Source organism: Aotus nancymaae, unplaced genomic scaffold, assembly GCF_030222135.1.
Source record: "Aotus nancymaae isolate 86718 unplaced genomic scaffold, 86718_ANA_hifiasm-v0.15.2.pri h1tg000004l, whole genome shotgun sequence".
Lineage (NCBI taxonomy): Eukaryota > Metazoa > Chordata > Mammalia > Primates > Aotidae > Aotus > Aotus nancymaae.
Window position 1 is genome coordinate 19,554,661 of NW_026988415.1, and position 10,850 is coordinate 19,565,510.

Sequence of the window (10,850 nt, forward strand, 5' to 3'; positions counted from 1 at the left end):
GCAAGGACCAGGGTCAGGGTCAGAGGTAGAGGGCGTGAGTGAAGGCAACCCAGACTGAGTGCTTCCCTGAGCGCCCAGGTTTCCTGACAGCTGTTAAGGGAGAGAGGTGAGAAAGGGTTAACTGTGCCCCTCCACCGCCCCAAATGCTTCCTGTGTTTGAAATCCTTCAGGTCTCTGCAAACCCTCTGGCCCCCGGCCAGGCGGGCATTGTCCGGGGAGCGGTGGTGGTTGTCAGAGACGCGGCGCAGCCTTTGTTGTGGGGCCACCTCGGGGTTCCCGCTCGCGCTCGGGCCGGGGCTGCAGAGTGCGTGCCGGGAGGGGGGCGGTGCGGGAGGCTCGCTCCCTCTCCCTCTTCCTGCCACCCCCCCCGCAGCCCTCCCGATGACCACATGACCAAGTGGGCTAGCAGCCAAGCCACAAGCTACAAAATGCAGCTCCTGGAGTGAGCGGGGAGCATTCTCGCTGGCAGCCGGGGCCACGGGCAGTTACAGCCGCGGCCGAGCAGCCAGCCGCTGGGAAAGAGCTCGCCACTGCCGCCCCCGGAGCCGCCGAGGCCAGCTTCGCGGCGCTGCCCCGCGGCGGGAGAGGAGGCTGCAGGAGAGCAGAGGCGGCCAGCGGGAGCGGCGGGGCTCAGCGCGCACACTCAGCAGCCCGGGAGCCCCGCGACCTCCGCGCCCGCACGCGCCAACCGCGGCTCGCGCCTTTCTTGGCCTCCGGGCGTCCGACCTCTCCTCCCTCCCCTCCCTCCCGCCGGCTCGCCGGGGCCCGAGGAGCAGCATGAATCTGCGGCTCTGCGTGCAGGCGCTCCTGCTGCTCTGGCTCTCCTTGACCGCGGTGTGTGGAGGTGAGTGCGCGCCCTCCCGCTAGCCTGGGCTACAGCCGGCGCGCTCCCTTCCCTCCGCCCCACTCGCACTTCTCCCCGCCTCCCGGGGAGCCCGGCGCGAGCCGTGCAGGAGCAGCCACGCGCCGGCCCGCGCCAGGCAGCAGATTGGCAGGGCGCCCCGGGCCATGGGGCGGCTGGCCGCAAGGACCGCTTCTTCTGTGGGGCTCGACTCGGCCTCTGGCATCATCTGCCTGTTACCTTGTCTCTCTTAACCGCCGCTCGCAGTCCTGGGAGCGCAGGACCACAGGTGTGCCCCGCGTGTCCTGCGCCCTGCACCCTGCTTGGTAGGGGTGGAGGCGGGGGGCATGCCCGCTCCACTCGTGGATCGATAGAAGGAACTAACCACAGCCGGGTGGGCTGGGCTCCCACGTTGAACGTCTTCTGGTCCTTGAAGGCTGGGAGCCTCCCGCCGGTCCAGGGGCGCTGGAGACCGGGGATGATGTGCCAACATGCAGACGTGACACTTGTTGCATAGGCAGCAGTGCGTAGAGGGGGTGGCGACATGGAGCCCAGCTGTTGCTCCTTTTGGCCTGCGTGTGGGAGCAGAGGCAGTCTCCCTCAGGCGGGGCCGGGCTCAGCCGGGCTGGGCTGGTCTTCTCCTCCCTCACCCCAGGTCCTGGCTGCTCTCCTCATCCCACCCCAGAGACTTGGTTCTCTCACATCCTGGCTCCAGCCGTCCTTTCTGTCCCAGGCATAGGCATGCTTCACTTTAGTCTCCCTGTCGCCAGGCACCAAGGGAGGGAGCACAGCACCTGACCTGACCCCTCCCTGCAGCTCAGGAAAGGGGAGTCCTTTTGCCCTTACCTGGCACTAGTGCGCATGTCCTCCCCTAGCCTGGTCCCCACCCATGCCCCAGCAGCCCCATCCCGGGCTGCCTGTCCTCTGTGTGTCAGTGTCTCCTGGCGCTGCCAGATCCCACCTCCAGCTGCCACAGTCCTATGATCTGGCTGTCATTGCTGCCTGCCTGGCACCACACAAGGGGAAAGACTAATGCCAGGGCCATGACTAGAGTCACAGGGAGGTGGGAGCAGAAAGGAGAATGCAAGGCAGAGAGATTCCTAGAGCAAGAGGGCAGGACCCTACATGGTCCCAAATCTTCCAGAACGGGAGGATGGCATGCATCCCAGGAGCCTCCAAGGGGCCCAGGTTGCTCTGCCTGCTATGGCCCTGGGAGCACTGCCTGGCTTCTCAGAAAGGCGCAGTGCTTGTGGTTGGCACCTCCTGCCTCCAGGTAGCTGGCTGGCCAGTGAGCTCTCTCCTCAAGACCTGAGCACAAGTCACCCATCACCACAGCAAGAAGTAGGCAGGCTTTTTCTACAGAAACTCCTGCCAGGCAGGTAACAGAGGGAGGAAAAGATACGAATGAAAGATACAAATGACACACCATATAACCTGTCCTCAGAGAGCCTACCATCTGGTGTGGTTGGCGAGGCACGATGCTTGCACAGTACCACCGCAGGCAAATAGTCCAGGGTGGTGCCCTCAGGGAAGAAAAAGACTGGGTGCAGAGAGTGTTTCAGAGGAAGGTGGGGATTCCAGGTCTGCACACTTGGCGCTTCCCCCAGAGGCTGTGGGGAGAACCCTGGCCACTAGATAACCATACAGACCCTCCTGGGGTCCAGCCACTGGGACAGTACTAGCAAAGGGGAGAGCTGGTTTCAAGGGAAGGGAACTCGGTCAGGTTGCCAGAACTCCATGTGGCTGGTCCAGAGCCCGCCACTTCGTGCTTGAATTTCCCTGTCTTCATTAGGTCATCTGTCCACTCCAATTTGGGTAAATTCTTTGTCTTCACATTTTGCTCAAGCCTGGTGCTGGAAACTTTCGGGGCTCCCACTGCCTCCTCTACTCCCTGACTTCTCCTGGAGCCAAGGAGGGGCACATCCCCAGAGGTGGCCACCAGCTAAGGATCCAGGTACACATGTCCTGCTCCCACTGCCTCCTGTCCTGGGTCAGAAGCAAGCATCCCAGAACCACTTTGTCCTTGGCTCGGACTGGCATGCTGTCCCCAGCCAGAGTCCCTGGTCAAAGTTCCAGCCCGAAAACCACACTTCCTCCTCTCCACACTCTGTCCTGACTTGGAATGTCCACTCCTCCACCCCTCTTCACACTGCTTCTCATCACCCTGCTACCACTGCATACACTCCTGCACTGCCTCCCGACCTGGGATACACTTTCCTCTTCTGAGTCTCAGAACTCCCGGGCCAGGGCCAAGTGTCACTCGGTTTCCGAGCACCTCTCTTTTTCCCCTCCTCCTCCCCCTCCCCAGGCCCAGCTCAAAGCCTGCAGTCACGGTGGGAGTGTGAGGAGAGCCTACTGTACCCCTCCTGCTCGGGGAGGGGACATCTCCACTCCATCCTCAGTCCTCAGCACTAAGTACTCGTGTAACCTGAGCCAGGCCTCTCTGGCAAAGAATGAAGGCAAGGGAAACAGAGGGCCAGGCCGCCAGACAGAGCATGATGTATCCCAGGGCAGCAAAGCTGGCACTGGAGACAGCACACGGCCTTGGAGAAGGCAACTGGGATGGGGGCGGGAGGCTGGGCAGACGAGACACACGCAGGACCACAGAGCAGTGGAGGGGCATCGCCAGCGGGGCCCCCAACGGAACACACATTTGGGCTTTTAAAGTCATCCTAAGACAGGCCAGACTGAGAGAGGAAAAACAGGTGCGTCATTCCTGGTGAGGCGGGCATGTTCCTGAAAAGTCACACGTACCTCTGTGTGCGTTGGCAGGGTTGGAGTTCAGATTGCTTGAAAGTCAAATCCTGTCCTCCCCCGACTGCGGCTCTCAGCGTGGAGATTCTCTAGCTTCATGGCTGATGGTGCTTCAGCAGGCAATGGCTCCAACCGCTCTAGGCTGGAGATTGTTTAGGGGATTGCTCCAGCCTCCTTTTATGTAGCAAATGAGCTGGAAGAAAATATTTAAGTGCATTAGGGGTGGCCTCCATTTCTAAAGGGAAATTCTTTTGTACAGTCAGGACCTCTGCAGTGATGAGAATCAATAGCCTCTAATTTGCTCCTTTGGACAGCATAAAGCCAGGGTTTCAGGCGTCAGCTTAGCTGATGGTGAGCCAGACTCAGAATCAAAAGTAGGAAACAGGTGGGTGATGGGCTCAGAGTGCGGGAGGAGCCTGCAGAGCTCGGTGATGCTGAGGACAATGAGTCCCCCACCCAATGGGCACCCAATGGGAGGGATGCAAGAGGCCCGAGGTTGCTGGGTGGCTGCTCTCCAGGGCCTGGCTGGGGGCTTAGTCGACACAGAGTGGCTCTTCTCTGCAGACCTAGAGTCTAGACATCTTCCTGGCCACAGTCAGAGCCACCAACCCTGCTCCCCATCCTGAAATACGGCCTCTAGCCCTCCCTTTCTGACTGCCACACACACTCCCAATCTTGGGTGCTGGGCACATGGAGATGATGCCCTCCCCCTCCCGGCACCATGCCTCTCTTCTCCATGCCTGCCACCCCCTGAGCTACAATGGCCTGGGCCACTGCTCCACCCCTTCTGCACCCCCATCAGTTGAAGGTGCAGAAGTGAGAGCCAAGCGTTGACTTGGTTCACTTCACGAGGCCCCTGGGGTCCTACCTTGTGCCTTATCAGCATCATTCAGACCCACCCTCAGTGATCACGGTGCGCCTTGAGGGGACCCCAGCACTCAGGACAGAGGCTGAAGCAGCTGCAGTAGGGGGCTTAGTGAAGGTCTTTTCCTCCCCTCCCTCTCCAGCCCCAGCCCCCTCATAGATGGTGCCAAGAGGGTAGCTCTATGACAGACAGAAGCAGCCCCCTTGTTCCATCTGTACCTATTGCTCCAAAGTGCCAAGATCATTCTTCTTTTAATTCTCATACGTTATGAATTTCAGGGATAAGTTGGCATGGAAGTGTGGCTAGTTAACCAAATGACCCAAGTCAACAGTGGGGGTCCTCACAGGCCTGGCGATTTTTTGGGGGGAAGGAGGAAAGGAGGGTGCAAGCTTGGAGAAGATGTGTGTGTCGGGGGTGGTGATGGGTGGGTATGTCTGAGTGTGAGTGGGGAGAACTGCAGGCTCAGAAGCCTGGAGGAAGAGGGCCCGAAGGCCAGATCCACCCACTTTTGGCCCAAGAGGAGGCTAAACACTGGGAAATTGTGTGCAAGTGGAGGAGGACTCACAAGAGCCAAGGAGCCAAGGAAGGAACAGAGCGTGGGGATGTTGGAGGCAGAGGCGGAGGGGAAGGGGGAGCTGCCAGGGGTATGACTGGGGTGTAAGCAGCCAATGGGAGGCTACATGGAAACTGTGAGCCAATGGTGGGAATTCCTGGGTAGATGGCAATGGGGCTCGAGGGACAGGGATACAGATGCAGGCAAACCAGATGGTGTGTAGTGGGAGAGAGACTGGTATTCATTATCTCTGGCCTCAGATGCTGTATCTGCTCAGGCCTGTACTGGGCATGGCACAAGTACCCTGCCTGGCTGCCTCTTCCCCGGCACCATCTCAACTCCGCACACTGCCTGCTGCCACCAGCCAGGCTTGTCTTGCGGGTGGCAGCTCAGCTTCCCTGCATGGACTGTAGGCTTAATGAGAGTCGGCCTGCATATCTTTTCCCTCACTGCACCCAAGGATACCCTGCACCGCTTGGATCCCATTGTCAGGGCTCAGTCTGGTGTCAGGAGGCTTCTCCTCTAAGCCAGATGTAGACAGAGTAAAGAGAAGCCCCAGAGTGCAGAAGCGGGGCTTGAAATGGAAGGAATTTATAGGAGACACAGGATGCAGGGTGTGGTCTGGGAATGTCAGGAGGTAGGGCATTGGTGGGAGGTGCCAACTGCAACAACCCACCCCCTCCTGGTGCACAGACATGCTGCTGAAGGTGACCATTCTCTCATTTGTTCATTCATTCCTGCAAGATTTATTGATCTCTAAATCTGGTCTCAGGTCTCTAAATCTGGTCACTGCATGAGGCAGGCTGAGTCAGAGACCCCACCCCCTTAACCCACCTGGCCCAGCCCCATCCACTGGGAAGACCTGTAGCCCTAGAGATGCCTAACCACCTATGAGACGCCCAGGGGTGAGATATGAGCTTCCTAGTACTCAAAAGTGGGTCATCCTGCATATCAAAGGACGTGGGAGTACAATGACGTGATGTTCTGGATTTGCTTTAAAATACTGCAGTCAAGGAAAAAAAAGAAAAGGGATCATAAAGCATATGTGACTCCATCTGGATGACTGTTGAATCCGGGTGATGGGTCCGTGGTGGGGGGGTGTCATTGTAATGTCATATGTCTGAAGTGTTTGAAGTGTACCAGTTGCAGGGGTGCCATGGGGATTGTTGCCTCCCGCCCCCCAGCCAAGTATAGGCGTGATGCCCCAAAGCGCACACCCAGCAATGAGGTTCCAAAGAAAGAACCCACTTGTGCCTGTCAGAAACATGACAGAACTGTCGAAAGGACATAAAATCAGCTACAGGACAGTGCAGAAATGGCAAAATTTCCCTCAAGATGCAAAAGGAAAAACAAAGAAAATCTACAAGGAGCGCCGCTGCATGGAGAGACCGCCCCTCCCTCGGGCCAATACCCTTCCTCACTAACAGGCTTTCTTCTCTCTGCAGGGCCCCTGATGCCGCTTCCCGATGGGAATGGGCTGGAAGAGGGCAATGTCCGCCACCTGGTGCAGCCCAGAGGGTCGAGGAACGGGCCAGGGCCCTGGCAGGGAGGTCGGAGGAAATTCCGCCGCCAGCGGCCCCGCCTCTCCCATAAGGGCCCCATGCCTTTCTGAAGCAGGTACTTGAGTCTCTGGTCAGTAGACAGTGCTAAAGCGGAGGGAGGGAGACGGACAGCCTAGAAGCCGGGTGACCCTGCCGCTCATCACTGGCCAGACACATCCACCAAGCAGTCCTGGCACCACACACATGGGTGCTTAGAGCTGGCAAGGGAGCTTATGGGGCAGCTGTCTAGCCCCTTTATTTTACAGACGATCCCTGAGGCCCAGAGAGGGGCTTGATACTTGGGGCCAGTCTCCCTTTCACCCTGCTGCCTGAGGTTGGGGAGGCTGGCCAGCCTGGAGATTTCTAGACATCCTGGTGGACCTTAATGGCTGGGGAGGGGTGCCCAGGGCAAACCTACAGATAGATGTCCAGTAGATTGTCACCAGAGTTGGGGAAGGAGGTGGAGAGCTTTAGGGCCTCTGAGGCAGAGAACAGGAGGACAGTTGTGGCTGGGGTTGCCTGGAGGTGTGAGAGGGAAGGAAGAACCAAGGCGGCAGCAGAGCAGAGCCGGGGCCTGCCCCTCACCTGGCCTGCTGGCTGTCCCACTGCAATGGGGACAGGCAGGCATCAGCTCAGGGGCCTTGGGCTGGAGGTTTGGGCTGAGCGGGGTGGGAGGGGAGAGAGAAGGCGGTCTCTTCTCCTTTCCTGGGGAGTTTCTTTGGTCTAGGATGTGTCCATGACTTCTCTCTTGTCATTTTTGCCTTCTTAGGACTGAAGGGGCCCCCAAGTGCCCACGCCCTGCGGTTCTGTCTCCTCCACAGATTGGTCTGCTTCTCTGGAGGCCTCACGTCCATTCAGCTCTCACCTCGCACCTGCTGTAGCCACCAATGGGCCGGGCTCTTCTCACCTGCTTGCTTTCCCCAATGGCGTGCTCCTGGCTCTAGTCTGGATAATTCCCTTTCTCTCGCAAGGATCCGTCCAATCCAACTTCCTGGCCCCTCCCTGGACTGACTTTGGAGATCCAACCCCAGAAGGTCTCCCTTCTCCAGGTCCCCTCCGCTCTAGTCCCTGCCTGTCTCATCTCGTTCCTTCCTTCCTCATGTCCGCCCTGGGCATGGGGAGGAAACATTCCCTTCTGTGGGCTCCAGCAGATCCCTTGTTTTCCTGGTCAGTTGGACTCCTCACCCGGCCTCCAGGGAGGAGTGCAGAGAAGAGCAATGAGACTAGGTAGAGGTGCTGGCTGCAGGGATCCAGGCAGGGCACATGGCGGGCACGGAAGTGTGGGGGCGGGGAGCTCTGCTGAAGTGGGTGGAGCATCGGTGTTTGCTCAGTTAAGGAAGAGGTAAAGGAGAGGGGTCCGTGAAGTCCTTTGCCACTTCTCTTGCCTTACTGTGCCTCCCAATACTCCCTTCTTCCTGCTCCTCCACCCCGTCCCCAGCTAGGCCAAGCTCCAGGTCAGGAGGGGAGGGTGCTGGGCCTGACATGGCTCTATACCCTCCCAGGGGTAAAAGCCAAGCAAGAGGTTGTTTTTGCCAAGAATCACAGAAGATATGAGCTGAAAGGACCCTTGGAGATGACTTAGCCTTCTTAGGCAAATGCCTGCAAAAACAGAAGCCTGGAGAGGGGGGTGACCTGCTCAGACTCACTACAGAGCCGGGATGGGGACCAGGTCTCCCATCTCCTGCTCTATGATGTCCTCTTCCCTCTTGATGATGTCTTTTCAAAGCAAATGAAGTGCCTTTTCCCGAGGCTGGGACTGGGGGTGGCTGGGAGGGGAAGGGAAGGGAGAGGCCAGCTGGCTGTGAACTGTCCTGTTGTGGGGCCGGAGCTGCTCCCACCTCCCTGACCTTCCCCTGCCTCACAGTTCCCCCAGCTGGGCTGGAAGGTTCCATAACTGGCCAGCTGCCCCCATTCTGGCAGCTTTCCCAGACCCAGGGTACTCTAAAAGGGGCGGCTCAGGCACTGAGACTACCGTTCAACCCCCGCCCCGACGGTGGTTCTCAGGAGCCCGAGGTGGTCTTCAATCGTTGGACTCCACGGCCTTCCCTTCGTGTTGACCAGAACTTCCTTCCAGGGCTTTTCCTTTGGGGGAGGTGGAGAGGGGAGAAGAAGGAAGGGAAGAGCAGAAGGAAGGAGAGGCAGGGGGAAGAAAAGAAGGCAAAGGAAGGAAAGAAAGATGGGAGGAAGAGCAGCTGGAATAGCACTCTCTCCCCGGGAGGCCTCAGCTTCCATGAGGGGCCTTCACCAGCCATTCTCTGGAGGGAACTTTCTCGCCTATTGCCTGAGGAGGCTTCCCAGGAGGGAGAAAGGGAAGACAAGAGCCTGATGCCCAACTTTATGTGTGGGGGCACAGGGGAGTCAGGGCCCCCCAAGTCCCACAATAACCCCAATGTTTGCCTATTCGCCTCCCCCAAGCCCCTTTACCTCCGCTGCTGCTAACGCTGCTGCTGCTGCTTAAAGGCTCACCCTGAGGAGCCAGGCTGGGCACCGGCCTCCCCCACTCCCCTCATGCTTGGTGTGGGGACTGGTCGGTGTCCAGAAAGTCTCTTCTGCCACTGATGCCCCCATCAGGGACTGGGCCTTCTTTCTCCCCTCCTTTCTGCGTCTCCTGCCTCATCAGCCTGCCATGACCTGCACCCAATCCCAGCCCCGTGGGGAAAGGGAGAGAGGTGGGGACGGCTGAGAAAGCTGGGAGGTAGGGGACAGAGGACGGGAGTGGGTGGGCTGGAGGGGGAGCTGTCTTATTTAAAGTGGTTGTTTATGATTCTTATACTAATTTATACAAAGATATTAAGGCCCTGTCCATTAAGAAATTGTTCCCTTCCCCTGTGTTCAATGTGTTTGTAAAGATTGTTCTATGTAAATATGTCTTTATAATAAACAGTTCAAAGCTGACAGTTCGCCCTTACTCTTGGAGGTCATGTTCAGGAGGGGCGTTCCTTTCCCCTGGGGGCCGTGGTTGTCCCTGTGCTCACATATTGCACGTGCAGGGAGGTAAGTGCCTGCATCCCAAATCGGTTCTAGGTCAACTGGCCTCAAACTGATTTGCCACGAGCTCACACAAGCTTAATGACCAGTTCACATAAAATCCAGCCCACTTTTAGGACATCTGTTTGGGTGTCCTAATTTTTTCGGCAGTGTCATTTGAAGAATTTTTCAAAAGCAATTTATTTAAGAACATGCTGATTAAATGCAGGATCACTACTAAAAACTGTTTTGTATCCTTGGTGGGTGCCTTCTTCCGTTTTACCTACTTTGGGACACTTTCAGGAATTTTTAGCCAGTTTGCCTTTCCTGAAAATGTTATGTTTTCAGCAATAAGTACATTTGATAATGACGTGATTTGTATCATTTTATGTTTCACAAAGTAGACTTGCTTGATGAATGAGATAGCCTGAAAAATAAAATGCAAAGAGTTCAATATAATTCTGCCCCATCTGTCTCACTTCATGCCTGTTGTCAAAATGCCGATATCTTGCAGAACAGAAGGGAACATTGTGTACATGCTAATTTGGTTAATAAACCCATTAGGTGCACACAGGCATACACAATACAGAGCAAAACTCAGCGAGAAGCCGAGAGGAGGGATCAAAAGGGGTTCGTTTGATAAATCCCACGGGAAATCCCATCGATTTGACAAGTATTTAGTGCTAGAAATACACAATTTTAAAGAAAGGGTCTTTAGACAAACTCCCTAAAAAGTCGTAAAACTGCTCAGTAGGAGAGAAGATAGAAAAAGTCATGCACATACTTACCTGGCAGGGGAGATACCATGGTCACGAAGGTGGTTTTCCCAGGGCGAGGCTTATCCATTGCACTCTGGCTGTGCTGACCCCTGCGATTTTCCCAAATGTGGGAAACTTGACTGCCTAATTTGTGGTAGTGGGGGGATTGCGCTTGTGCTTTCCCCTGAATTAAAAAAAAAAGAAAGAAAAAGTCACCCACGACCCTACAAAACAATCTCATCATTGACAAAATGCTGCAAGTTGTGACAGTGATTTAAAAATGCAATGTTATGGCTGGGTGCGGTGGCTTACACCTATCATCCCCAGCACTTTGGGAGGCTGAGGCGGGCAGATCTCTTCAGGTCAGGAGTTCGACACCAGCCTGGCCAACATGGTGAAACTCTGTTTCTATTAAAAATACAAAAATTAACTGGGTGTGGTGTTGGGCACCCGTAATCCCAGCTACTCGGAGGCTGAGGCAGGAGAATCACTTGAACCCGGGAGGTGGACGTTCCAGTGAGTCAAGGTTGCGCCACTGCACTCCAGCCTGGGTGACAGAGCCAGACTCAGT

The 10,850-nt window shown here is 56.6% G+C and overlaps 1 protein-coding gene and 1 non-coding gene across 2 annotated transcripts; both read left to right on the forward strand.

Annotated features, from left to right (window-relative positions):
* The first annotated feature begins 777 nt into the window (after positions 1-777).
* Positions 778-7,411, forward strand: APLN (apelin). The gene is made up of 3 exons (XM_012458726.2): positions 778-844; positions 6,459-6,630; positions 7,324-7,411. Exons 1-2 carry the CDS (start codon positions 778-780, stop codon positions 6,623-6,625), a joined length of 234 nt encoding a protein of 77 aa, XP_012314149.1. The 3' UTR covers positions 6,626-6,630; positions 7,324-7,411.
* Positions 7,412-10,301: 2,890 nt separating this feature from the next.
* Positions 10,302-10,466, forward strand: LOC135269401 (U1 spliceosomal RNA). The gene has a single exon (XR_010337692.1). It is a non-coding gene; the product is annotated as a U1 spliceosomal RNA (small nuclear RNA).
* The last annotated feature ends 384 nt before the right edge of the window (positions 10,467-10,850 follow it).